General features: G+C 42.3%; 3 protein-coding genes across 5 annotated transcripts; 1 reads left to right on the top strand and 2 right to left on the bottom strand.

Annotated features, from left to right (window-relative positions):
• Window positions 1-256: 256 nt before the first annotated feature.
• LOC310928230 (uncharacterized protein) lies at window positions 257-10,030 on the top strand. 2 transcript variants are annotated; one of them, XM_083890747.1, is made up of 16 exons: window positions 257-393; window positions 4,094-4,167; window positions 4,383-4,508; window positions 4,630-4,708; window positions 5,450-5,473; window positions 5,553-5,606; window positions 6,550-6,699; window positions 6,819-6,882; window positions 7,004-7,047; window positions 7,144-7,269; window positions 7,357-7,505; window positions 7,587-7,695; window positions 8,724-9,278; window positions 9,361-9,605; window positions 9,678-9,774; window positions 9,856-10,030. In XM_083890747.1, exons 3-16 carry the CDS (start codon window positions 4,417-4,419, stop codon window positions 10,021-10,023), a joined length of 1,956 nt encoding a protein of 651 aa, XP_083746873.1. In that variant the 5' UTR covers window positions 257-393; window positions 4,094-4,167; window positions 4,383-4,416; the 3' UTR covers window positions 10,024-10,030. The 2 variants fall into 2 exon arrangements, with proteins under 2 accessions (XP_083746873.1, XP_083746872.1); XM_083890746.1 differs by having other exon boundaries at window positions 9,675-9,774.
• Window positions 10,031-12,588: 2,558 nt separating this feature from the next.
• Window positions 12,589-20,205, bottom strand: vrk3 (VRK serine/threonine kinase 3). Its single transcript, XM_083890751.1, has 16 exons — window positions 20,179-20,205; window positions 19,197-19,363; window positions 18,953-19,087; window positions 17,198-17,320; window positions 16,973-17,116; window positions 16,640-16,786; window positions 15,979-16,028; window positions 15,720-15,786; window positions 15,101-15,185; window positions 14,276-14,375; window positions 14,103-14,195; window positions 13,872-14,004; window positions 13,492-13,609; window positions 13,076-13,134; window positions 12,844-12,980; window positions 12,589-12,727 (listed from the first exon to the last, which is right to left on the bottom strand). Exons 2-15 carry the CDS (start codon window positions 19,360-19,362, stop codon window positions 12,844-12,846), a joined length of 1,557 nt encoding a protein of 518 aa, XP_083746877.1. The 5' UTR covers window position 19,363; window positions 20,179-20,205; the 3' UTR covers window positions 12,589-12,727.
• Window positions 20,206-21,034: 829 nt separating this feature from the next.
• On the bottom strand, window positions 21,035-27,170 carry rab27a (RAB27A, member RAS oncogene family). 2 transcript variants are annotated; one of them, XR_014592850.1, is made up of 7 exons: window positions 26,975-27,170; window positions 25,342-25,510; window positions 24,260-24,342; window positions 24,046-24,149; window positions 23,043-23,166; window positions 21,859-22,590; window positions 21,035-21,824 (listed from the first exon to the last, which is right to left on the bottom strand). XR_014592850.1 is itself a non-coding variant. In XM_083890759.1 (6 exons), exons 2-6 carry the CDS (start codon window positions 25,492-25,494, stop codon window positions 22,395-22,397), a joined length of 660 nt encoding a protein of 219 aa, XP_083746885.1. In that variant the 5' UTR covers window positions 25,495-25,510; window positions 26,975-27,170; the 3' UTR covers window positions 21,035-22,394. The 2 variants fall into 2 exon arrangements, 1 of the variants encoding a protein (XP_083746885.1); XM_083890759.1 differs by having other exon boundaries at window positions 21,035-22,590.
• Window positions 27,171-27,744: the final 574 nt, after the last annotated feature.

Genomic DNA, 27,744 nt, shown 5'->3' with positions numbered 1-27,744 from the left:
TGGCTAATTTGCACCAATGCTACAAAATCTATCTCGTCCTACAGTTTTTGAGCGATCACGAACTTTAAATTATTATCATAAAGTTTGTGTCTCATTTGTGATGAAGATAAAAATCAGTCAGTTTATAAAAAAATAATTTCATCTGTTCATGTTGTTCTGTGAGGGCCAGTTTTGTTTTGAAACCCGTCCACCGGAAGCGCTCTTTGGTCACTTGTGCTGCTTTGACTGTGGACACAAAAAACTGCAGGAGAAGAAGAAGAAGAAGAAGAAGAAGGAGGAGGAGGAGGAGGAGGAGGACAGCGCCCAGAAGAAGAAGAAGAAGAGGAAGAGGAGCGCGAGCGTCCGTGGATCTGTGGACATGTTGGCTCGCGCCGTGGAAACATCACGACACACGTAAGAGTCTCGAGGCTTTTGTTGTCAAGGTCACAGCGGGAATCACGTGAATGTGTTTGTACATCGTGATGATGATGATGATGATGATGATGATGGTGTCGTCGTCACATGAACCCACGCGCACAGCTGCTCCGTGTTTTCAGCGCGAGCTGCGGTCGTTTAAGGGAGGAAAGGAGGTGAGGGAAGGAGGTGAGGAAAGGAGGTGAGGGAAGGAGGTGAGGAAAGGAGGTGAGGAAGGGAGGCTCGTGCTCTGTCGGAGTGTTTTCGTGATGATTTCGCTGAGATTATGTGTTGAACAAATCTGTGTCGACGGTTTCACGAGTTTTCTGCGAGAACTTCGTCTGTTTTCAGAGTGAAGAGTTAATCCACTCATGGCCTCCTGCTCCTCCTCCTCCTCCTCCTGCTCCTCCTCCTCCTCCTCCTCTTCCTCCGTTAGGATAATCCGTTAATCTGGAACAGAGGTGCTTTCTTCTTCTTCTTCTTCTTCTTCTTCTTCTTCTTCTTCTTCTTGTTTTTATTCCGTCACTAAATGATTCCCCAGATGTTTGGATTGAAAATAGAAAAACAGCAGATTATTGTCAGTGTTATCTGATCACATCCTGTTATATATATGTATATATATATATATATATATATATATATACATATATATACATATACATAAATACTTGTGTGTTTATATATATAAGTAAAGTAAGTATGTTGGTGTATACTCTGGTGTATACTAACCCTTGACGGCGGCTGCCATGTTTCTACAGTGGCCCAAAGTGGACAAACCAGAGTGTTTGACTGTAGTTTTACTGTAGTTTGGCCGTAGTTTGACTGTAGTTTTACTGTAGTTTTGCTGTAATGCCTTAGTTTGACTGTAGTTTGACTAGTTTGTCTGTAGTTTGGCCGTAGTTTGACTGTAGTTATGCCTTAATTTGACTGTAGTTTGTCTGTGGTTTGGCCGTAGTTTGACTGTAGTTATGCCTTAATTTGACTGTAGTTATGCCTTAATTTGACTGTAGTTTGTCTGTGGTTTGGCCATAGTTTGACTGTAGTTATGCCTTAATTTGACTGTAGTTTGTCTGTGGTTTGGCCGTAGTTTGACTGTAGTTATGCCTTAGTTTGACTGTAGTTTGTCTGTGGTTTGGCCATAGTTTGACTGTAGTTATGCCTTAGTTTGACTGTAGTCTAGTTTGGCTGTAGTTTGACTGTAGTTTCCACACACACACACACACACACACACATGGAGTTAGCAGCTCAGAGCAGTGGTCAGATGTTACATTGAATCTTTAAATGTCTCATGTGACAAAGAAACAATGAAAGAAAATGAAAGTGTGATGTGAGTGACTGTGAGTGACAGGATGAACTGATGGATTCACTGATGGATGAATGGATGAACTGATGGATGAATGGATGAACACTGTGATGATGAGCACATGAAGAGAAAACTCTTGTCTTGTGAGGAGATGAAAACACTGTCGTCTTTGTTCTGACAGGAAACTTTATTAGGACACAACGCTATTTTTACATGTTTGTTACCATTTTACCACAAACCAGATTACAGATTAGCTCAGGCTAAGATTAACTCAAATTTAGATGAACTCAGGCTCAGATTAGCCTTGTTCTGACTTGACCGTTGGTTCTGTGCATCGACCCAAAACCAACAGAACCCACAAACACAACAGAGTGTTTCCAAATTATCACAAATTATCACAAATTATCACAGATTATCACAGATTACCACATGTATATACATATACAGACAGACAGTGTGTGTGTGTGTGTGTGTGTGTGTGTGTGTGTGTGTCAAACTTCCTGTTTTACTTCCCTTTCTTGGAGAAAAGTCTCTTTTCCTGATTTTCTTAAAATGAAACAAACAAAGATGAACTTTAACTGCAGATGTTCAGATTTAATCTGAGGAGATTAACATCTAAATCAAGTGAACGCTGTAGGAATTACCACACTTTCTATATGTGATAACAGTAATGGTACAGTCCAGTGAGTTGTGAAGCATTAGTCTGAAGATGAGAAGATGATGTTTGTGAAACACCTCAGAATTCATCCTCATCATCATCATCATGACTCTAGCGCCACCATGCTGCACTGATGATCATCAGCAGTTCCTTCTCCATCACTGTTGGTCTCATGTGTCCAGAGGACGTTCTTCCAGAATGTTCTTTGCTCTTCCTGTTTTTGAGGTTCATCAATGGTTTCATCTCATGGTGAATACTCTGTCTTCTTCTGAGACATTGATCTCCTGGAGAGAAGGTCTTCTTCTGTGGTCCACCAGAGTGGTCTTCTTCTCCTTCTTCTCCTTCTTCTCCTTCTTCTTCTTCTTCTTCTTCTTCTTCTGTGGTCCACCACAGTGGTCTTCTTCTCCTTCTTCTCCTTCTTCTTCTTCTTCTTCTGTGGTCCACCACAGTGGTCTTCTTCTCCTTCTTCTCCTTCTTCTTCTTCTTCTTCTGTGGTCCACCAGAGTGGTCTTCTTCTCCTTCTTCTCCTTCTTCTCCTTCTTCTTCTTCTTCTTCTGTGGTCCACCACAGATGTCTTCTTCTGGTGTTGCTGAGCTCATTCTTTCTTTTGAACAATGTTCTGTTTCTCTGAAGGCTTTGTTTGGATGGTTCAGTCGAATGATGCCTTGCTTGACCAGAACTTTGACCTGTCCACAGTCGGCCATGAGACTTCCTGTCCACAGTCGGCCATGAGACTTCCTGTCCACACTTCGCCATGAGACTTCCTGTCCACAGTCGGCCATGAGACTTCCTGTCCACACTTCGCCATGAGACTTCCTGTCCACAGTCGGCCATGAGACTTCCTGTCCACACTTCGCCATGAGACTTCCTGTCCACAGTCGGCCATGAGACTTCCTGTCCACAGTCGGCCATGACACTTCCTGTCCACAGTCGGCCACGACACTTCCTGTCCACAGTCAGCCACGAGACTTCCTGTCCACAGTCGGCCATGAGACTTCCTGTCCACACTTCGCCATGAGACTTCCTGTCCACAGTCGGCCATGAGACTTCCTGTCCACAGTCGGCCACGACACTTCCTGTCCACAGTCGGCCACGACACTTCCTGTCCACAGTCGGCCACGAGACTTCCTGTCCACAGTTGGCCATGAGACTTCCTGTCCACACTCCGCCATGAGACTTCCTGTCCACACTCCGCCACGAGACTTCCTGTCCACAGTTGGCCATGAGACTTCCTGTCCACACTCCGCCATGAGACTTCCTGTCCACAGTCGGCCACGACACTTCCTGTCCACAGTCGGCCACGACACTTCCTGTCCACAGTCGGCCACGACACTTCCTGTCCACAGTCGGCCACGACACTTCCTGTCCACAGTCGGCCACGACACTTCCTGTCCAGAGTCGGCCATGACACTTCCTGTCCACACTCCGCCATGAGACTTCCTGTGCACAGTCGGCCACAGGACTTCCTGTCCACAGTCGGCCATGAGACTTCCTGTCCACAGTCGGCCACGAGACTTCCTGTCCAGTCTGCCATGACACTTCCTGTCCAGTCCGCCATGACACTTCCTGTCCACAGTCGGCCACGACACTTCCTGTCCACAGTCGGCCACGACACTTCCTGTCCACAGTCGGCCACGACACTTCCTGTCCACAGTCGGCCATGACACTTCCTGTCCTCTCTCTGCTGCCTCTTCAGGACACTGTTGTCTCTAATGTCTCTGTCTCTTCTGTCACTACAGGACATGTCTGTTGGTTTATTAAAGACACAGTGCTACACTCAGCTCTCCCAGCATGCAACAGGAGTGACCAGCAGGTGAGCAGCACACACACACACACACACACACACACACACACACACACACACACACACACACACACACACACACACACACACACACACACACACTCTGTCCGGCCAGTTTCCTTTTATTTAACATAATCAGGAAGCTGACATGCTGCATCTCACTTCTGTCCTTCTGTCCCCCCGTCCCTCTGTCTCTCTGTCCCCCCGTCCCTCTGTCCTCTCAGCCCTCTTTGATCACAGACCATATAAGGTAACAGGATGTTCACAGGATCGACCAAACTGCCGCTCAGTAAAAGTCCTCAGCCTGAGCGTCTGGACGACGTCTACGCTGCTTTAAGACGAGGATTACAGTGAGTGACCTGTGGTGAAGATGATGATGGTGGTGATGATGAAGATGACTGACTGTGTGTGTGTGTGTGTGTGTGTGTGTGTGTGTGTGTGTGTGTGTGTGTGTGTGTGTGTGTGTGTCAGGTCGTACCTGCAGGTCCATCAGCTGGAGTTAGACAGTCTGAGTGAACAGATCAGAGAAAACAAGAAGAACAGTCGTCTGGTGAGAGTTTGACCTGTTTGTGTTTGTGTTTGTGAAGACTGTGTTTGTGTTTGTTAGTGTTTGTGTTTGTGAAGACTGTGTTTGTTAGTGTTTGTGTTTGTGAAGACTGTGTTTGTGTTAGTGTTTGTGTTTGTGAAGACTGTGTTTGTGTTTGTGTTAGTGTTTGTGAAGACTGTGTTTGTTTGTGTTTGTGTTTGTGAAGACTGTGTTTGTGTTTGTTTGTGAAGACTGTGTTTGTGTTTGTGTTTGTGAAGACTGTGTTTGTGTTTGTGAAGACTGTGTTTGTTTGTGTTTGTGAAGACTGTGTTTGTTTGTGTTTGTGAAGACTGTGTTTGTTTGTGTTTGTGTTTGTGAAGACTGTGTTTGTGTTTGTGTTAGTGTTTGTGAAGACTGTGTTTGTGTTTGTGTTTGTGAAGACTGTGTTTGTGTTTGTGTTAGTGTTTGTGAAGACTGTGTTTGTTAGTGTTTGTGTTTGTGAAGACTGTGTTTGTGTTTGTGTTAGTGTTTGTGAAGACTGTGTTTGTTAGTGTTTGTGTTTGTGAAGACTGTGTTTGTGTTTGTGTTTGTGAAGACTGTGTTTGTTTGTGTTTGTGTTTGTGAAGACTGTGTTTGTTAGTGTTTGTGTTTGTGAAGACTGTGTTTGTGAAGACTGTGTTTGTGTTTGTGAAGACTGTGTTTGTGTTAGTGTTTGTGTTAATGTTGATCCTCTGCTCTCTCTCTCTGTGTGTGTGTGTGTTACAGGGCTCTTTGTACGAGTTAGATAAAGTGAGTTTCATTCATTCATTCATTCATTCATTCATTCACACTGAAACTGTCTCCTCACACAATCATTGTTCTGTTACAGCAAGTGAAGGCGATCGAGAGGTTTATGAGACGCCTGGAGTTTCACCTCAGCAAGGTCAGTCACACGTTCACAAGGTCATTCACACGTTCACAAGGTCAGTCACACGTTCACAAGGTCAGTCACACGTTCACAAGGTCATTCACACGTTCACAAGGCCAGTCACACGTTCACAAGGTCAGTCACACGTTCACAAGGTCATTCACACGTTCACAAGGTCAGTCACACGTTCACAAGGTCAGTCACACGTTCACAAGGTCAGTCACACGTTCACAAGGTCAGTCACACGTTCACAAGGTCATTCACACGTTCACAAGGTCAGTCACACGTTCACAAGGTCATTCACACGTTCACAAGGTCAGTCACACGTTCACAAGGTCAGTCACACGTTCACAACAAGGTCATTCACACGTTCACAAGGTCAGTCACACGTTCACAACAAGGTAATTCACACATTCACAACAAGGTCATTCACACGTTCACAAGGTCAGTCACACGTTCACAAGGTCAGTCACACGTTCACAAGGTCAATCACACGTTCACAAGGTCAGTCACACGTTCACAACAAGGTCAGTCACACGTTCACAACAAGGTCATTCACACGTTTACAACAAGGTCATTCACACGTTCACAACAAGGTCAGTCACACGTTCACGACAAGGTCATTCACACGTTCACAAGGTCAGTCACACGTTCACAACAAGGTCATTCACACGTTCACAACAAGGTCAGTCACATGTTCACATGACACGTTCACCCGTGCGTTCACACCCGTGCGTTCACACCTGTTTGTTCACACCTGTGCGTTCACACCTGTGCGTTCACACCTGTTTGTTCACACCTGTGCGTTCACACCTGTTTGTTCACACCTGTGCGTTCACACCTGTTTGTTCACACCTGTGCGTTCACACCCGTGCGTTTACACCTGTGCGTTCACACCCGTGCGTTCACACCCGTGCGTTCACACCCGTGCGTTCACACCTGTGTTCCTCTCTCTCAGGTTGAAGAGTTGTATGATGCGTATTGTATCCAGCGGCGTCTTCGTGACGGAGCGAGTAAAATGGTGGCAGCGTTTAACTCGGCCAGCGGCAGCAGAGAAGCCAGAGAGAGTCTGAGTGAAGCTAACAAAGGCTACAGGGAATGTACTGAGGTCAGTTAGTGTTGTTGTTGTTGTTGTTGTTGTTGTTGTTATTGTTGTTATTGTTATTATTGTTATAATGACATGTTATATACAGTATGTTTATATGACATATCTCTGTGTCTCTGCAGCACATGTGTTCACTCGAGACTGAATTAGAAAGTCAGATGGGAGAATTTCACATCAAGATGAAGGGTGAGTCACTTCCTGTCACTTCCTGTCACTTCCTGTCACTTCCTGTCACTTCCTGTCACTTCCTGTCACTTCCTGTTCCAGTTGTCCTGGAGTTTTTCATGTTTCATGTTGTTTGTTTCAGGTCTGGCAGGATTCGCTCGACTCTGTGCTGGTGACCAGTACGAGGTAACACACACACACACACACACCCCCACACACACTCTCACACACACACTCACACACACACACACACACACACTCATGTGGTTCTGACCCGCTCAGGTTCTGATGCGTTATGGTCGTCAGCGTTGGAGACTCAGAGGTCGTGTAGAGGTCAGTAACAAACAGCTTTGGGACAGTGAAGAATACATGTTCCTGCCTCTGGTCACTGAGCTGCTGTCAATCAAGGTGAGAAGAGTTATTATTAATTATATTATCAATAATAACAACAATAATGACGTGTGTGTGTGTGTGTGTGTGTGTGTGTGTGTGCAGGTGACGGAGCTGAAGAGTTTGGCCAATCACGTGGTCGTGGGCAGTGTCTCCTGTGAGATGTTAGACCTGTTCTGTCCTCTCCCTCAGACGCTCGCTGTGGACATCAACGACCTGGGGACGGTCAAACTGAACCTGGAGGTCACCTGGAGGTCAGTGTGTGTCTCTCACACACACACACACACACACACTGATGATGATGATGATGATGAAGAACGTCTCTTCTCTTTCAGTCCCTTTGATAAAGACGATCAAACATCTTCCTCCAGTACGGTTTCTAAACGACTGCTGTCCAATCAGAGCCCTCCGGACACGCCCTCTATGAGGGAGCAGGTGTTTTATGTGAGTGTGACACACACACACACACACACACACACACACACACACACACACACACACACACACACACACACACACACACACACACACACACACACACACACACACACACACACACACACACACACACCCATCATGACAATGACAAACACATTTGTTTTCATGACACAAACTTTCTCTCCAGTTTTTTAAAACAGGTTTGTTTATTTACATTTAGTTAGTTTTAAATATATTTAAATATATTTACATATTCATCTCATGACCTTGTTCTATTTCAGCTGCTCGTCCACTGCTCTGTGTGTAGACGTATTTACAGGTGTGTGTGTGTGTGAGACGACGTGTGTGTGTGAGTGACGACGTGTGTGTGTGTGTGGACAGTGAATGATGTGTTTCATGTGAACGAGGCTGTGTCTTTGTAGCTGTTTGATCGAGTAGATCCTTCATGTCTCCTTCACTCCTTCATGTCTCCTTCATTCCTTCACTCCTTCATTCCTTCACTCCTTCATGTCTCCTTCACTCCTTCATGTCTCCTTCATTCCTTCATTCCTTCACTCCTTCATGTCTCCTTCACTCCTTCACGTCCTCACCTCGTCCCTCGTGGTCGGTTCAGACTAAAGAGCTCAGAGACGCTTCACCAGGACATGAAGGTCATGAAGGACGTGAAGGACATGAAGGACACAGTCGTCCTCTGATTCACCTTCATACGTCGGTGTGTTTGGACAGAGCTGAGCTTTAATTTGTAGACGTGAAATAAACTAAATTAAAGTAACCAGAGTAACTAAAGTAACCAGAGTAACTATAGTAACCAGAGTAACTATAGTAACCAGAGTAACTATAGTAACTAGAGTGACTAAAGTAACAGTGACAGGATAAGTTTGACTGATTTGTCTCGTTCGTTCAGTTTGAAAGTGAAACTTTGTTTCTTCTCTAACTTTGAACACAGTTCACGGTGATTTCTGTCTTTTTAACATTGTATTTGCGCTGGTCTCCATGGTAACGGTCACTCTGATCTCTGACCTCCTGTGTTCCAGTCTCTGCTGAAGCGTCAGGGAGAATCAGACAACGGGACGGTTTGGTCCAACTCTTCTGAGTCTTCAGACGACTCGTCCAGTCCTGCTCTCAATCATCACGCTCACAAACTGCTGCAGTCCACTCTGACCAGTCCACTGACCTTCACTCCACACAAGAGCAGCACCTCCACGCCGTCACTGTCCTCCAATCAGGAGGAGGACGAGGCAGAAGCTGCCGAGGTGTTTCCTCAGAAGGACGCTGAGGTGTTTCCTCAGAAGGACGCTGAGGTGCTTCCTCAGAAGGAGGCTGAGGTCTTTCCTCAGAAGGAGGCTGAGGTGTTTCCTCAGAAGGAGGCTGAGGTGTTTCCTCAGAAGGAGGCGGTGCCTAACGGTCATGTGCTGGTGGGCACAGAGAGCTCAGAGAGCAGCACAGATTATAATCTGATCTCTGCTCACGTCTCTGAAACATCAGACAATCTCAGCGTCTCCTGTCCTGACGTCTCTGCTGCACCTCATGTCTCTGACAGCAGCGTCTCAAAAGAGGACAAAGAAGACAAAGACGTTCAGACGTCTGAGGTGAAGACGACCTTCAGCTTCAGCTCATGTTTTCACTCAAACGTTGAAGCATCATCTCATCGTCTGCTCTGATCTTCCACAGGTTCCTCTTCCTACTTTTCCCACGTCCACCAGCTTCATCCAGGAAGTGGAGACGGCGCTGGAAAGTTTTGACTTCCTCAACTGTTCTGACCTCGATGAAGAGGAGGAGGAGGAGGAGGAAGAAAAGGAGGAGGAGGAGGAAGATGAAGAGAAGGTTGAGCAACAAGAGAAGGATGAAGGAGAGAAAGAAGAAGAAGATGAAGACAAAGAGAAGGAAGAACAGAGCTTCTGCTGTGGAGGAGGAAGGTCAGTGTGATGAAGATGATGATGTGTTCATGTGTTGATGAATGTGTGTGACGTTACTGTCCCTCTCAGCAGTGATGATGATGATGATGAAGCCGATGGTCTTCAGATCCTCATGGAAGCTCCTGAAGGATTCAGGAACTCTGATGAAGACGGTTTCTCTGAGTCTCAGGTAAAACACTTGGATTTAAACGCTTTCATTTCACTGTTTTTTATCTTTAAACGAAAAGATTCAAAACGTTTCCCTTAAAAGGAGTCGAGCGTAGAAGACGTCCAGGATCTGGGACACATTGATGTCTCTGAGGACAAAGAGGACAAAGAGGACGAGGAGGACAAAGAGGAACCCAGCGAGGAACCTAGAGAGGAACCAAGAGAAGAAACCAGCGAGGAACCCGGTGAGGAACCGAGGCTGATCATGTGACATCATCCGTCTTCAGGAGTTTGTTAATGAGCTGAACCTTTCAGGAGAGGACGCGTCACATGACCAGGAGGGGCGTGGCTCTACGTCACATGGTCATTAAGGGGCGTGGCTCCTCTCCCAAACATTTAGCCACAGCTGTCTTTTAAACCACTTTTACTCTGATGGACTCGTCATGTCCCTCGTACTCTGAGAGTCTGGGAGCCGGGACAGTGTCCCACGTCCCCTCAGAGGACAGTGTCCCATGTCCCCACAGAGGACAGTGTCCCACATCCCCACAGAGGACAGTGTCCCACGTCTTCAAAGAGGACAGTGTCCCCGTCCCCACAGAGGACAGTGTCCCACGTCCCCTCAGAGGACAGTGTCCCATGTCCCCACAGAGGACAGTGTCCCACATCCCCACAGAGGACAGTGTCCCACGTCTTCAAAGAGGACAGTGTCCCCGTCCCCACAGAGGACAGTGTCCCACGTCCCCTTAGAGGACAATGTCCCCACAGAGGACAGTGTCCCACGTCCCCACAGAGGACAATGTCCCACGTCCACTCAGAGGACAGTGTCCCACGTCCCCACAGAGGACAATGTCCCACGTCCCCACGGAGGACAGTGTCCCACGTCCCCACGGAGGACAGTGTCCCACGTCCCCACGGAGGACAGTGTCCCACGTCCCCTCAGAGACGGGACAATGTCCCACGTCCCTTCAGAGGACAATGTCCAATGTCCCACGTCCCCTCAGAGGACAATGTCCCCACAGAGGACAGTGTCCCACGTCCCCTCACTGCTCAGACAACCAGGCTCTATCATTACGGTGGAGTCTGTGCACATATTTGCCTTTGTTTGACCAAGAATGATAAACTGATTTGTTGCAGCTCACACACACACACACACACACACAGTCTTGTACTTGCTGCATACTGAGGACCAGCATTTCCACTTTATAAATCAACACAATTACAAATATCTACTTCATGAATGACATCTATAAAGAACTACTAGGTGCAGTACCATAACATGTCTGCAGGTGGAGCCCCAGAGCAAAAAGTGTGTGAAACACCAGGGCTGGAAAATTGAAGACCTGTTAAAATCAGAGTATAACATGTTTAGAACATAAGGAAGTGATTTAAATGAAAACAAAGTGAGGACCGGACAAAATGTCCTCACTTTGTAAAAATGACCTCACTTTGTTGGTTAACAACCCCTCACTGGTCCTCAGTGTGCTGCAAGGACAAGAACACACACACACACACACACACCGTCACAGTGTGAAACCACTGACGTTTACACGTTCATAAAGTGTCCCTTCATGTGTTCATAAAGTGTCCCTTCATGTGTTCACAGTGTAAATGTGTGAGGAGCAGCTGAACAATGATGATGACGTCATTGTTGTGATTATTCATGCGTTCATTCAGTGTTAAACAGCAGCGTTCACCGCGTTCATGATGTCATTGTCAAAGCCAAACTTTACTGTCAAAGAAACTAAAGCAAAGACATCAAAGACTTAAGAGAAGACATCAAAGTCACATCAAAGACTTAAGAGAAGACATCAAAGTCACATCAAAGACTTAAGAGAAGACATCAAAGACTTAAGAGAAGACATCAAAGACTTAAGAGAAGACATCAAAGTCACATCAAAGTCACATCAAAGACTTAAGAGAAAACATCAAAGTCATATACTTAAGAGAAGACATCAAAGTCACATCAAAGACTTAAGAGAAGACATCAAAGTCACATCAAAGACTTAAGAGAAGACATTAAAGTCACATCAGAGACATCAAAGACAGTTGAAGCTCTGGACGTAGACTGTTTCTGACGTAAACGTTAATCTAAAGCTTCTTGTGTCGCTGCCTCACAAACCGTCGCCATGACGCCATCAGTTCTGCAGCTGTGTACAAACGCCGCCTCACGGGGGCGCTATAGCCTATCAGCATCACGCTTTACCGTTGTTCTACAAAGTGCCTCATGAGACAGAGATGTTACGTTTTAACGGCTGAAGATGACAGTGTTTATTTTGTGCACAAAGAGATATTTACTGTTTCATAGAAAGAATTGTTTATGTCCTGAAATGTTCAAATGTTTATGTTGACAAAAGGTCAATCTTTATAAAGCTTTCTTTAAAAGTAACACAACTGTGTGTGTGCATTGTGTTTGGAAATAAAATCACCTTTATTCATTCAGGTCAACACAAGGTCAAAGGTCACAGTGAAACAAAAGATCATGTGAAATGATTATTCAAATCACATTCAAATCATATTCAAATGTGTCTTTCAGTGCAAAAAAAACATCACAAACTGAAGAAAATGTTTCACACACACTCACACACACATTAAGTTTTTCTCATGTTAAAATCTTAGTTCAAACATTACTAAATACTAAAAACTTTAAAAACCTATTTTTATTCTGTATGAAAAACAAAACGATGAACGATGACGTCATCTGAAGTAAAGGTGCAGTACGTAACAATGGAAACATTAACGTCACATTATCAGCACAAACGTTTCTGTGTGGTTCGTCCTCTCGTGAGCGATGCTAACCCCTTTTTAGCGGCGCCCTAAAACTTGGAGTCACAAATGTTATTCCAAAGTGTTTTGATGAGCTTTGATAATTTGTAAAACATATGGTTTAAACTGTATATTTAAAAAAATAAATAAAATGAAAACAACCCCGCCGAACAAATGGTATCATCCACTTCTCAGCATTACCTTCACTGTACCTGCACCAATAGAACGAAAGAAAGAAAATCAGCAGATTTCTTATAAAAAGTTACTGCAGCAGAGAGTGTGTGTGTGTGTGTGTGTGTGTGTGTGTGTGTGTGTGTGTTGTCGTCACCTAAAAGCTGAGTGGCTGCTCCACTGATCCTCCCATCTGCTCTAACACTGAGCTCAGTCCAGACTTCAGAGCTGAATAATCAGGCTGTTCACTGAACTGTAGAGACATCACTGCACTCAGGTACGTCTGAAACACACCTGCACAAACACACACACACACACACACACACACTAACATGAGCAGATATGCAGTATATTTTATATTCTATAATATTCTAAATATTTGAACTCACGAGACACGTTTGTTTTCCCAAAGCAGTGAGTCAACAGAGCGGGGACGTCGTCCATGAACCTACGATCACAACCCTCTTTTATTTAGAGCAGTGAACACATGAACACATGAATCACATGAACACCATGAACACATGAATCACATGAACACATGAATGACATGAACACCATGAACACATGAATCACATGAACACATGAACACATGAATGACATGAATGACATGAACGACATGAATGACATGAACACATGAATGACATGAACGACATGAACACATGAACGACATGAACACATGAACGACATGAACACATGCACGCATGAACGATCAGGGTCATGTTGACACAAATGTCCTCCTGAACTGTGCCAGGTTAGACCACTGTCGGCCATCTTGGATCAAAGACCTGGTTGTGAGTCCTCTCACCTCTGTTTCAGAGCAGAAACCTGTTCAGGTCTGATCACGTCTTTCCACGGCAGAGTCCCTGTGTGCCAGCTTAGCATACAGTAACCTAGAGACTGGAGGTCACTGCGTCTGGAGGGTGCTGAAAAGACAGAAAACACACTGAAAATAAGAGAAAACACACTGAAAATAAGAGAAAACACAATGAAAATTAGTGCTGACAGATTTTGAATAAATATCTAATTGCGATAATTTAAACAGGAATTGCAATATGATTCACGATATCAGAGGGAATGATTCTCATTTTCATTTCACTAAAGCTCTGCAGACAGATCTCAGCGTGGACAGAAGGACAAACAGGGTTTGATTGGTGTATTTGGAGGTAAATAATAAACGTGACTCACCTGCTCCTTTATGTGAGTCCAGGCTGATGAACTCAATGCTGCCCTCGTGTGGCGTCCTGCTGTCTTCACGGTACTCCACATGCTGCCCTGCAGGACAGTATCTGTAGGCGTGGCAGTATCCCACCAGGTAAACCTAACACACACACACACACACGAGTCAGCACAAACAGTTAGCAGGTTAGCAGGTTAGCAGGTTAGCAGGTTAGCAGGTGTAGTTAGTGAAGGACTCACCTGTGCTGTGTTTCCTGCTGTGATGTAAATGTTGTCTGCGTTAATATCAGCATGAACGTACTCGTTAGAATGGACGTACTGCAGGACGTCTAACTGGAGGAAAAATAAAGATTATATATATATATATATATAACTGTTTATATATGATATTATAATACTACATTAGCACTCACTAATCTACAGGCGAGCTGCAGAACAACTTTCTCAGACAGACACTGGTCTTCATCGAGGACAGACTGCAGAGACTGACCCATGGTCGGGAAAATCAGAAACCTGGGAACAAAACAAGGGTTTATTAGTTTATCATGTTGAGGATAATCCCAATTAATCTGTAACTGTAGCAGTAAAAAGGGCAGCTTTAGCCAACATGGCTAATATCCTGATGACAATAGGCACCCTAAATAAAATTAAACAACAAACAACAAAACAACAATATATTACAGCACAATGATTAAAAAAGAGCAAAGAAAACAAGATAAACTTATGAAGAGAAGAGAGAAGATCAGCACAATCATAAAGAAACAACATGATCAAAACATACAAAAGCAGCACAATATTATCAACACAATATTATCACAGACATCACATACTGTACAGCAGGGGTCACCAACTGGTAGCCCGGGGGCAGCCAATACGGTGCCCGCGGGCTCACTTGCATGTATCAATATGATGGCTCAGTAAAATATCTTTGATATTGTTTATAAAAACTGATAATCGTTAGGAGTAAGCACTGGAATGAATGTGTATGCAGTTGAATGCATAATATTAATCATTAAAATGGTAAAAAAAAAAAAAATGTTAATGTGGTAGCCCTCCATATTATTTTTTACCCTTAAGGTAGCTCTCATCTCAAAAAGGTTGGTGACCCCTGCTGTACAGAGTAATGGAAAGTCTTTTTACACAAATATATACGTCTATTTCTGAGGGAGGCCGTAACAATATATATATATACATATATATGTGTGTGTGTAAATATTCAGAGATAAATCTGTCCAAACCTGTAAGAATCTGCATGAAGACCAAAACCAACACATGATGGAATCCCCAGGAAATCCATCCTGTTCACTTTGATCCACTTCTCCACTACAGGAGCAAGAAGACTCTTTAAACAGGGTTACAGCGATATACAATATATACACACACGTATATACACACGTATATACACACACATATACACACATATATATACACACACGTATACACACACGTATACACACACGTATACACACATATATATACACACACGTATACACACACATATATACACACATATATACACACGTATATACACACGTATATACACACATATACACACACATATACACACACGCGTATATACACACACGCGTATACACACACACGTATATACACGCACACGTATATACACACGTATACGTGTATATTCTCTGAGTCTTTAAGTCTCAGAGTCTTTAAGTCTTAACCTAAGGTTTGCTTCCACCTGACTTCACCTGTTCAGTCGTGATGTAAAAGTCATTTAAAATGATTTGAACGTCACAGACATTCATTTATATTTATATATATCATATATAATATAATGAAATATAAATATATATCATGTATAAATTCTATAAATGGAGACAAACATCAGCCTCTCACCATTTGAAGGTTTAGCTGCTCTCTGCAAAAAGTTCTGCTCATTAAAGATTTTCCCATCTTTCGCTCCCTGAAGAAGAAAAACGTCAGTGATTTCACTCAGATTAATTATTAATGATTAATGATTCATTATTAATGAATAATTATTAATTATTAATGATGAATGAGTAACGATTAATGAGTAATGATGGGAAGTAGAGAACAAATAAAAACAGCTTATTGATGAATATATTGATGTTGACAATAATACGAGCTCATTTACCAGTTTGAGAATGTGATTTGATTCCTTTGATCGTGAACCTGTTTGTAAAACTGAAAAACAAAAAAACAATAATAAGTATAACAGAGGTGTGCACTAGGTTAACACACGTAACGCGTGACGGCGTTTCCATGACGACTGACCGGAAAAAGATGTGCGTGACGTCATGTTGACGTGTCGCGACGCCGGAGTCCAGGCACCGTTTACCAGTTAGCTCCGTTAGCTGCATTAGCTCCTTTTAGCACCAATTAGCGTTAGCCTACAGTGGAACTGGAGCGGTCTGTTTATTAAAGGAAAAGAGCAGCGCTAACAAATAACATTAGCGTACCTGTGTACTGTGTATGTGTGTGTGCCTCTGTTTTTAAACTTTAGCATTACTTTAGAGACTCATTTCAACAATCTGGAGTCACGTAAACATGACGTCACGCTCTTCTTTTTCCAGTCAGTCGTCATGAAAACATCGTTGTGCGTTAACGCCGTTAAGCGCCACTGACGTGTTAACGTGCCCACCACTAAAATATAAATAAGACATAATATCATGTAAATAAGTTTTTCATTTCATCCTGATGTTATCATCATATATCACTGACTCTAACTGCACCTCTGTCATTATGATGATGATGATTATTATTATTATTATTATTATTCATAACTAAAGTCAGACCTTGATAAACGAGCTCCGCATTGCTTTGATGGATCAGCGTCATCAGTGTCCACTTCCTGCCCGTGGTGTCCGTCACTTCCTGTCCGTCCTTCAGCGGCTCCACAGACGATGCGTTCTTGGCTTTTTTAGCTTTACTTTTTCCACTCGCTACATTTTGACAAACAGAAAAGATCAATGAACATAAATACATGAACACACATGTGACTCATTAAAGAAATGACATTGAATTTCTTTGGTTTTTATGGACACGTCGTCAGCAGGTGTGGATGAATGAATGGATGAATGAATGGATGAATGAATGAATGAATGAATGAAGCAGCTAACATAGCTCACCTTTTAAAGGAGACCAGGAGATTGAACGATCAGGAGAGTCAGCGACTGTTGCCTCGTCTGCTCTTGTTCTTGTTTTAACTGTAGTTTTCTTTCCTTCTTCCACTTGAATCAGAGCAGAACTGGAGAATCTGGTCTTTGTTCTGACTTCACAGGGAACAGATCGACACGGTCAGAGGACGCACTCTGACCTTTAAAGTCAAAGAATCAGGGCTGTTTTGAGCTCACCAGGTCGAGGGCTTTTAACAGAAGGAGAAGGTGAAGAATCTATCGTTGGCTCCACGTCTGCGTTGACTTTGAAACTAACCGTGTGCTGCTTCACTGGAGATTCATGGAATCCAGCGCTGTTATCTGTGGATGAAAGAAAAGAGCGTTTTCTTCTGTTTTTGTATCAGGTCGACAGTCTCTACTCGTCACTGAAGTGAACGAGTAATGATGTGGTGGTGATGTTACGAGATGAGCCGAGGCTTCAACGCATGTGTCGAGTAACGAAGGAGGCGTTTCTGCCAAGCTCGTATTGAGGCTTGCTTCAGGAAGTGGTTCAGATTTCACTACAAGGTTTTACAGCTATATAGACTTTAGCTTTACACGACTACCATCTGAACACAAACTGCTAAAGTGGTCGTTGCATTCCCACTTTTTATTCCGCGTTTAGACGAGCGTCTTTGGGTGTAAATCTGCACGCACACGGTGACGCTAAAGTGTGTGAAATGTGATGTAGTATGCATGCCAGCTGGCTAGGTTGCACTGTGAAGCACTGCCATACAACAACAGCAGGAAAGTTGAAACTTCCTTCATCTCTCTCATAGCAGCTAAAGGCGACTTGAATGTGCGACTGATGGATTCTAATCCCACATGTTTGTTGTTGTTTGTCTGAACTGCACATGGATCTGACATCAGTGTACAGGAGGATAGTGTGAGCAGCTCAGAGCTCACTTTAGTGTTTTCAACCCTTTAGACGGGAACGCCACGGTGGAGCGTTTTTAACATTTACACTCTGGAGGGTGGCTTTGTTTTTTTTAAAGCGTTTTTAAGCCTCAAAAACGCTGTCGATGTCTAAACGAAAGACACCTGGTCAAATATTTTGTCGGTTTCACCCGGGAGCGTTGTGGTGTAAAGCCAAGACACAGACTCCTCAGGCTCCATTAAAAATGTGGGTTTATGAAGGAGGGTTGTGGTCAGTTGAGAGTTTGGATAGAGTTTGGATAGAGTTTGTATAGTTGGAGAGATTTATGAGAGTGAGGAGAGTAGGTGATAGGATGGAGCCAGCGAGGAAGAGGAGGATTTCTCCTGTACATCCAAGTTACACAAGTACAATCTTTGGCCTTTTCCTGGTTCCACAAGCACGTTCACTGTCCTCTGCCTGATTACGCCCCCTGCTTTTTTCAGAAAAACATTGCACAACCTGCCATATTACGATCACAGCTGCTAACTCTCACGCATTGGCCGTGAGACACAGGCATTTGATTGAGTTCTCACGCCACACCTCTGATTTCTCACGCTGAAGTACATCACACGAATATCTGACAGAGAACCGTCTCTGGTTGAGCCTAAACCTCCATAAATGTTCTTCTGACACCAACACAAAAGAATAACAGTCATAGTCCAGTGGTTTAGTAGGTGGACTTTTACCAGGAAGGTCGTAGGATCAAATATATTACTATACATAAATATATTGGGTGTGTGGTGGTAACTTCATACATTAGCCCTGCATGCCACGATGTCTCACTCACACACAGAATACATAGAAAAAATGTATTATACACATATGTGATCATTTATGCACAGAAATGATTTGCTCATACATGTTTTGTAATTCAGTGTCATTCACAACAGACACAACAGTTCAATGCATCACACATTATGTGGTTCAGATACAGCTGTGATTATACACTTCTGGTTCAATGCCTCATGAGGCTTCATCTCACCATCACTACATTAAAGTGACATCATCATGTCAAAATAAAGAAGAAGTTAAATTACCTCCAATCTTGTAACTTTTGACAGGATTAGCAGCAGAGGGATTAGCAGAGGGATTAGCATCTCTGATGTTGAATTCAAGCTCCCTGTCCAGACGCAGGGAGTTGCGAGTTTTTGGCAGCGCAGGACGAGTCGTTACTGCGTTTGAGGGGATACGAGCATAAATGTGATATAATATACGAGCATAAATGTGATATAATAGTAATATAATATCACCAAGTTACAGCTAAAGTATTCTGATATTTACCTGTGCTTTCTCTGGACTCACAATATGGCTGTGAGGAAAGTGCAGAGACATTTAAAGAAGTGTCCGACTCGTCGATAAGAGAAGGAAGCTTGACTCCACACGACGGACAAAACCTGAACGTTGGCTCCAACTTTGTTCCGCACTGTGAGCAGAAATGAAACGGCATTCTGAAAGAATAATAAACACTGAGGTTAAGTCAGTTATTATTGGTCATGTGTCTGTTATTGTATATTATTGTACCTGACATTAGTCACACAGACTCAGTTAATAATATCTTATGTTTCTGTCTGTGAGCAGCATCATGTGAAATGTTCTTAAGGAACAAAATCAGATTAGACATCAGTGATAAACCAGCTCCAGATTAGAGATTAGATTAGAGATTAGAGTCAGGGGAAAATGGGTTTGATGACATTTGACACAAGTGAAAACAAACAGCAGTCGATAAACTTTTTCTTCTTCATCGCTTATTTAAACTCTGTTCATAATAACATATATATATATATATTTGTATATATATATATACACACACATTTATATGGTGGCCTAAGTACTGTATACACTCTTTGGTGTTATTTAAGCTCTGTTCATTAATATACATGTAGATATACCTATATATATATATATATATACTCTGGTGTTATTGAAGCTCTGTTCATATATATATACTCTTTGGTGATGTAACGCGTGATATTTAATGAGAACATTTAATCAAAAGTACCTTTCGTGTTGTATAAACTGTGTATTTTAGCAGAAGTATTACCTTGTTGTTTTGGTAAAACGTTAATGTTTAAAATCATCATCATTATATTTGACTGACGACGCTTCGTGTTAGCTAGCTCAACATGCAGCTAACGCGTTTAAAGACCAAATACCGACGTGAAGACGTTTGTTTAAACTTTACTCTCATTAAGAATATGTGAATAACATTAATGTTTGACAGTAAAGAATAAAACTAAAGCACAGTTTAGTGTCGTCAACTTACTCCGTCAGTTTGTTGTGGTTCGTCCTCTTCACCGGAAATACAATGCTGCTGTTACGGAAGCTGCTGCTGAAGCTGCTGCTGCCCCCTGCAGGAGAGGAGGATCATTGTTATTATTATCTGAGGCTCAGGCTGCTGCTGAAGCTGCTGCTGCCCCCTGCAGGAGAGGAGGATCATTGTTATTATTATCTGTGGCTCAGGCTGCTGCTGAAGCTGCTGCTGCCCCCTGCAGGAGAGGAGGATCATTGTTCTGCTGCTCAGGCCGCTGCTGCTGCCCCCTGCAGGAGAGGAGGACCATTGTTCTCATGATCATTTTGTGATTATACATCATGACTGAGTTTATGTCGCCTGCCTTTGATCTTCACTCCATTCATTTACAACCAGAGAAACATGTGCAGGAAAAGGACATGTATATCTTTAAATATATATATGTATATATATATATATACATATATATATATATAAATATACATACGTATATATATATATACATATATATATATATATATATAAATATACATACAACTTGAATGTTGGCACAAGAAGAAGAAGAACAAGAAGACATGAACGGTTTGAGGAAACTGAGGAAATGAGATATAAACGTGATATAAATGAGATATAATGTGATATAAACAAGATATAAGTTATATAAATGCGATATAAATGAGCTATAGTTATATAAAAGATATATATAGTGACATAAATGAGATATAACATGATATAAACAAGATATAAGTTATATAAATGCGATATAACATGTGATATCAATGAGATATAAAGTGATATAAAATGAGATATAACATTTGATATAAACGAGATATGACATGTGATATAAAATGAGCTACTGCTTCAAGCAATACATAAATAAAATGTTTATTTTTGGACAAAATTTACATATTTCAGGTGAAGCTAAACGACTACGATCAAATAACATTTAATTTAGTTTGTATAGAAAAGAGTGAGAAGAAGAAAACGACAGTGTGTGAATTTAACGACTAAACAGAAAAAGATCCTCACAATCCCAGTGTAACAACTACAGTCAGAGCTATAATTATTATTATTATAATGATGTGAGGGGACAATCACTCAGAGCTCCAAATGCATCCCATAATATAAACACAAGCACCAGCTCTGATCTTCAGAAACAGTCTGACTACAGTGTTGGTTAGGGTTAGATCTGTGTGTGTGTGTGTGTGTGTGTGTGTGTGTGTGTGTGTGTGTGTGTGTGTGTGTGTGTGTGTGTGTGAATAACTGAGATAAGATTATCAGTTTAGTTCAGTGTGTCGACAGCTGCTGTTAGTGACACGTTCACAGTGACTAACACACAGTGTTCAAACATTCACAATTCTTCAAAAAGGATGTTTTTCTTTCAAAAAAATCAATAGAGTTTATATAATTTGATTTAAAGCAGGATTAATTATTGCTTTGACTCTTTTCATGGAGCTGAATCTTTCTTATTCTCATCGTGTAAACGACTGTTTTTAACGAGAGATTCTTTATGTTTGTTGTGTTCAGTCGTTCAGTCGTATGATGAAGTGAGATGAAGATCAACCTCTCACAGTTTCTCTCTCCATCACAAACACACTGTCAATATTTACCTGGCTGCACTAAGTCAAACAGAGGTGATTGAGTCACTGTGAAACCACACTCTATACACACACACACACACACACACTCACACACACACACACACTCACACACACACACAGAGCTTTACAACACGTCAGCACACCTTTACACCAGGAAATAACGTCAACTCAACAAGGATTATAATCTGAACGGGATTATAGAATCTGTTTCACTCTGAACTGACCAATCATGTGAAACATCATTAAAACTGAGCAGGAAACAAATGATTTAACACTGGAAACATATTTACTCTCTCTTAGTGACACACACACACACACACACACACACACACACACAGGTGTGAACGTCTGTCCTCAGTGATCTGTCCTAAATCCTCTTAAATCCTCAATGTGTCCTCAGATCATTCTTTTTCATGTGTCCCAACTGTCTTCTCAGCTCATGTCCACGTCTCACATACTCATTAGTATAATACATGTGTTCACAGATCTGAACACATGTGAATACAGATGTGGTCACAGACGTGAGTGGATCACTGAGGACAGACGTAAACACTGAAGCGACTCTTTCTTTCTTTCTTTCTTTCTTTCTTTCTTTCTTTCTTTCTTTCTTTCTTTCTTTCTTTCTTTCTCCTAACACGAACACTTGTTTCCCTCTGAGCTCTCAGAGAGGTCAGAGGTCAAAGGTCCGTTAGTCCGGACCGTCCCATCAGGGATCCAGGACTTGTCCACACATCGCTCCATCCTCCTCATGATCAGGTCCAGCAGGACGTCCACAGCTTGACTCACGTTGTCTCCATTTGCAGCGCTGGTCTCAAAGTACGGGACTCTGATGAAGACATGATGTGTTATTATAACGTCTATGAACATTTAAAAAGTGTTTCACACACATGTGAATCTGAACTGAACTAAAAACACAAACAAACGATTCTTTTAAACAGAACAAAACTATATTTTATTTCTTCTTTGAGTTCTATGACGATGAAACACCTTTAATACTTGTTGTTATTTTTAATCCTGTGTGTGTTTTAGTAAAGGAGCGTCTGATTGGACCAGAGCAAAACAAATATTTGCTTTTGGAGGAGGAGGAGGAGGAGGAGGAGGAGGAGGAGGAGCTCAGCTGACATTCTCCTGCACCGACTTAGACAAACAAAGCAGCCACTGCCTTCTTGACAAATGTTTGAGGAAGAGGTTCACGATCACACGATCACACGATCACACGATCAGACGATCAGACGATCAGACGATCACACGATCACACGATCAGACGATCAAACTTACCCATATTTCTCTGCCAGCTCACGAGCCTCGTCTTCACTGACCGCCCTCTGATCCGTCAGATCACATTTGTTTCCACACAGAACGATGTCTGGATTCTCACAGTACGCGTGAATCTGTAACTGACCTGAAGACACATTTACAGCATGTGAAGATCATACAGTCCAATAGAAAGAGGCAGACGTGTCACAGGAAACAGTTTCCTCAGGCGTCTGCACGGTAACAAAGTATTAAGGCTCCGCCCCATTACCTCCTCTAACCCGACATTTTTACCCTAACCCTAAATGTTGCTGGTTCACATGTAGCTAGGAGCAAAGAGGAAGTGTGATTTTCTCCTTATAATCAACACTCAAAATGTAGTGAGCTATGATGCTTAAAAACGAAGTGGAAGATGAAATTACCCATGATGCTTTGCGAATTCAGTGGCTGATATTTTACAACAAAGATGGCGGCCACATCTGCCGAGGAACATTTTCGTTGTAATATATTTTCGTAAAAAGTCGGAATTTGTTGGAATATGTTGGAATATGTTGGTTTGATACACATCTAAAGGACCGTTGAGCTTTGAACACTAATGTCAGAAAATAACTGACCATTTATGAGAGCAGCTAGCTAACTAACTAGCCGCTAGCTACTAGCTCTGCTACATCTGTGTAGTTTTGTCAGTGTGTGGATGTGTTTACGGGCGTTCACGTGAACACGAATACTCTGGACTTGTCAGATTTCAATCACATTCATGATTTAGCGTTTACGAGGACGGTGAAAAACAAACACAGGCAACGCAACACAACACAACACAACACAACACAACACAACACAACACAACACAACACAACACAACACAACATCGTGCTCCACCTGTAGAATTGTCAACATGTGAGAAGGAGAATCTACGTTTGAGGACCAAACCAAGGGGATATTTTAAGGGGGAGGCATTGAGACGGAGATATTTAACAACACTCTCTTCTTTCTCTTCAGAGTTTGAATCTTTTTGTTGACGACGTACTCATCCAGTTTCTGACGTTGAGGAAACTCTGCTCATTCGTGAGGTCGAACAGTAAAAGGAAACCCATGGCGTCTCTGAAGAAAGCTGTTGTTAAACTGCGAAACCTGAGGAATCAGAGACACACTTTAGTCAGTGTGTGTGTGTGCGTGTGTGTGTGTGTGTGTGTGTGTGTGTGTGTGTGTGTGTGTGTGTGTCAGTGTGTGTGTGTGTGTACCTCTCCTGTCCTGCAGTGTCCCACAGTTGCATGTGGATCTTCTGATTTCTCCCTGAAGAATCATCAGCTCTAGATTTATAAACCTGTGATGGAGAAACAAGTTGTCGTCAGTGAAGAAGACAACTGTGGTTACAATGTTACAGAGTGTTCTTTAGTGACATGGCCACGCCCCCTCCAGACAACCATCATCTTCATCATCATCATCATCATCAAATAAACAGATCTGATTGAGCAGAACCTTCATTGAACACAAACACTGTTTGTGTTCAATGAAGGTTCAGTTAAACAAGTGTTTACTAAACTGTGAAGGAATGTGTGTGTGTGTGTGTGTGTCTGTGTCTGTGTGTGTGTGTGTGTGTGTGTCTGTGTGTGTGTGTGTTACTGAGACACTGAATGGAACAGGTTTGATCATGTCTGACTGTTCTTTATGTGATTGTTCTACTGTTCTGTGACTGTTCGTTATGACTGTTCTTTATGTGACTGTTCTCTGTGACTGTTCTACTGTTCTGTGACTGTTCTCTGTGACTGTTCTCTGTGACTGTTCTTTATGACTGTTCTGTAACTGTTCTGTTGTTCTGTGACTGTTCTGACTGTTCTTTATGACTGTTCTGTGACTGTTCTACTGTTCTGTGACTGTTCTGACTGTTCTCTGTGACTGTTCTACTGTTCTGTGACTGTTCTACTGTTCTGTGACTGTTCTACTGTTCTGTGACTGTTCTCTGTGACTGTTCTGTGACTGTTCTGTGACTGTTCTGTGACTGTTCTACTGTTCTGTGACTGTTCTCTGTGACTGTTCTGTGACTGTTCTGTGACTGTTCTGTGACTGTTCTACTGTTCTGTGACTGTTCTACTGTTCTTTGTGACTGTTCTGACTGTTCGTTATGACTGTTCTGTGACTGTTCTGTGACTGTTCTGACTGTTCGTTATGACTGTTCTGTGACTGTTCTGTGACTGTTCTTTATGTGACTGTTCTGTGACTGTTCTCTGTGACTGTTCTCTGTGACTGTTCTGTGACTGTTCTGTGACTGTTCTTTACGTGACTGTTCTGTATAACTGTTCTCTGTGACTGTTCTAGGACGTACCACTCTCTTCTCTCTGAAGTCGATGCCCACAGTTGTGATGAACTTGGAGTTGAACTTCCCGTCCGTGTACTGGAACAGGAAGCTGGTTTTTCCAACACCAGAATCACCGAGGGCTAAGAATTTGATGAGGTAATCGTAATCTCCATCAGACATGATGAGACCTGGACGTCTGGAAGACAAAGACACTGTGACCTTTGACCTCTGCATTCAGTCAATTCATCCTCAACAGGTCAACATTTGTGCTAAATTCAACAGATATATGTTATATTCATTTAAATACATCATTCATTGATGTGTGTGTCAAATAATCCAATCTTGTTTGCTTTAAATTTAAATAAAACAAAACCATGAATAACTTTCAGAATGATGTCATAACAGTCACATGATCACATTCTTTAACTCCATCCAAGCGTTCATGTGTAAACGTAAGCAGCTTAAGATCAATGATGGAAACAAATGTTTGGTCTTTTCATCAAATTTAAAGGTTTTTCTGTCGACGTTCAAATCATTTCACAACTTTATTTTTAACAATTTTAGGTTTTTGTTTCTGACGTAACTGGTTCAACCCGTGGTTGCTCGGCAGCCGAGACTCTACTGACTGCAATGACTGGTAGACGGCAGTAGGTGGCGCCACATGACGCCAAAACATGAGTTCAAAACATTTGCATGATTTTCAGTCTGCGAAAGATTTCTTTTAATGCAAATATTTAGTCTGTACTGTTGTTGTTGGTGAGTTCAGTTTGTTATATGAACATTATTCCTGAGTCTCTGTGACATATTAGGAGGATTTGATCATTTATTACATAATGCACCTTTAAACACTAAAACATCAGTCAATTTTCCACTATGTGGATAATATATAATAATAATCATCATCATCATAATAACAACAATAATAATAATGATAATAAAAATATAAATAAAACCTGAATCTGGATGATTATTTGATCTTAAATCATGACCTCCTCCACCAACAGGTGTGTGTGTGTGTGTGTGTGTGTGTGTGTGTGTGTGTGTGTCTGAGTGAACAGCAGAGTGTGTGACACACACACACACACACACACACACACACACACACACACACACACACACACACACACACACACACACACACACAGATGAAGTCACAAAGTGAACGTGAGCTCAGTTGTGATGAAGGTGGAACATGATGATGATGATGATAGAGAATGACTTTTAAATACTAACAAGTATCTGCTCTGACTGAACAACAACAACACACACAAACAAACAAAGACACACAAACAAACAAACACACACACACACACACATTCACACACACAAACAAACACACACAAACAAAAGGATTAAACGACACAAACCGGAAGTCTAATGACCTCAGCTGGACCTCATGACGGTCACGTGACCTCAGAACACAAACTTTTAAACATTCTTTCTCAAAGAAAATGACATTTTTCATCGAGATTAAAGTCAACGTCAACTTCCTGTGATCGACGTGAAGCAACACACACACGTGCACGCGCGCGCGCAAACACACATTCACACACACAGAATGAAAGTTTTGAGTTCTGTCCTAAGAAGGAAAAGTGTCTCAGTTCACACACACACACACGCGCACGCACACGCGCACGCACACACACGCACGCACACTCACCAGCTCAGAGCGTTGATCACAGACAGGAAACAAAATGTCGTAACTTTGTTTCTTTGTCGTCGTTAGAAAACTTTGATCAGAAACAACGACAAATGCACGAGGACACGAGATTATCCGAGGTTTGTGCGCGTGCGTACGTGTGCGTACGTGTGTGTGTGTGTATGTGTGTGAGCCATGAGCAGAACTACACTGAACACCACCTTCCTCCTCTCTCTGTGTGTGTGTGTGTGTTGAGAAACAGCTCCTCCTCCTCAGTCCACACACACACACACACACACACACACACACACACACACAGAGTCCGACACTCACAAACTTAATGTCTTTATTCAATGAAACATATTTAACACATTTATTTATGTTTTTCTAAGAATCTTCTGTAAATATTTAAACACCTCAAACTGTTTAATTACTTCATCAACACAAACAATAACAAAGTACAAATACTGTGTTACTGTAAAAGAGTCACATATATCTGTACTTTGTTATTTATATATATATTATATATATGATGTACTTTTACTCTAACTCTTTGTTCCTCGTTACAACCAAATAAAATCAGAAGAAGAAGAAGAGTTGTTATTATTATGGTCTGTATTTATAGAGAACAGTTACACTTTTCATTCACTCATCATTCATTCACATTCATTCACTCACATTCACTCTCATCACTCACTCACATTCATTCACTCATCATTCACTCACTCACAGCAACATGAGCTTAAGTGTCTTTGCTCAAGGACTCACACACATAGACAGGAATTGAACCC

This window comes from Microchirus variegatus (genome assembly GCF_963457635.1).
Source record: "Microchirus variegatus genome assembly, chromosome: 6".
In the NCBI taxonomy this organism is placed as follows: domain Eukaryota; kingdom Metazoa; phylum Chordata; class Actinopteri; order Pleuronectiformes; family Soleidae; genus Microchirus; species Microchirus variegatus.
The sequence above is the reverse complement of the archived record's forward strand: the minus strand, read 5'-3'. Positions and strand labels throughout refer to the sequence as shown.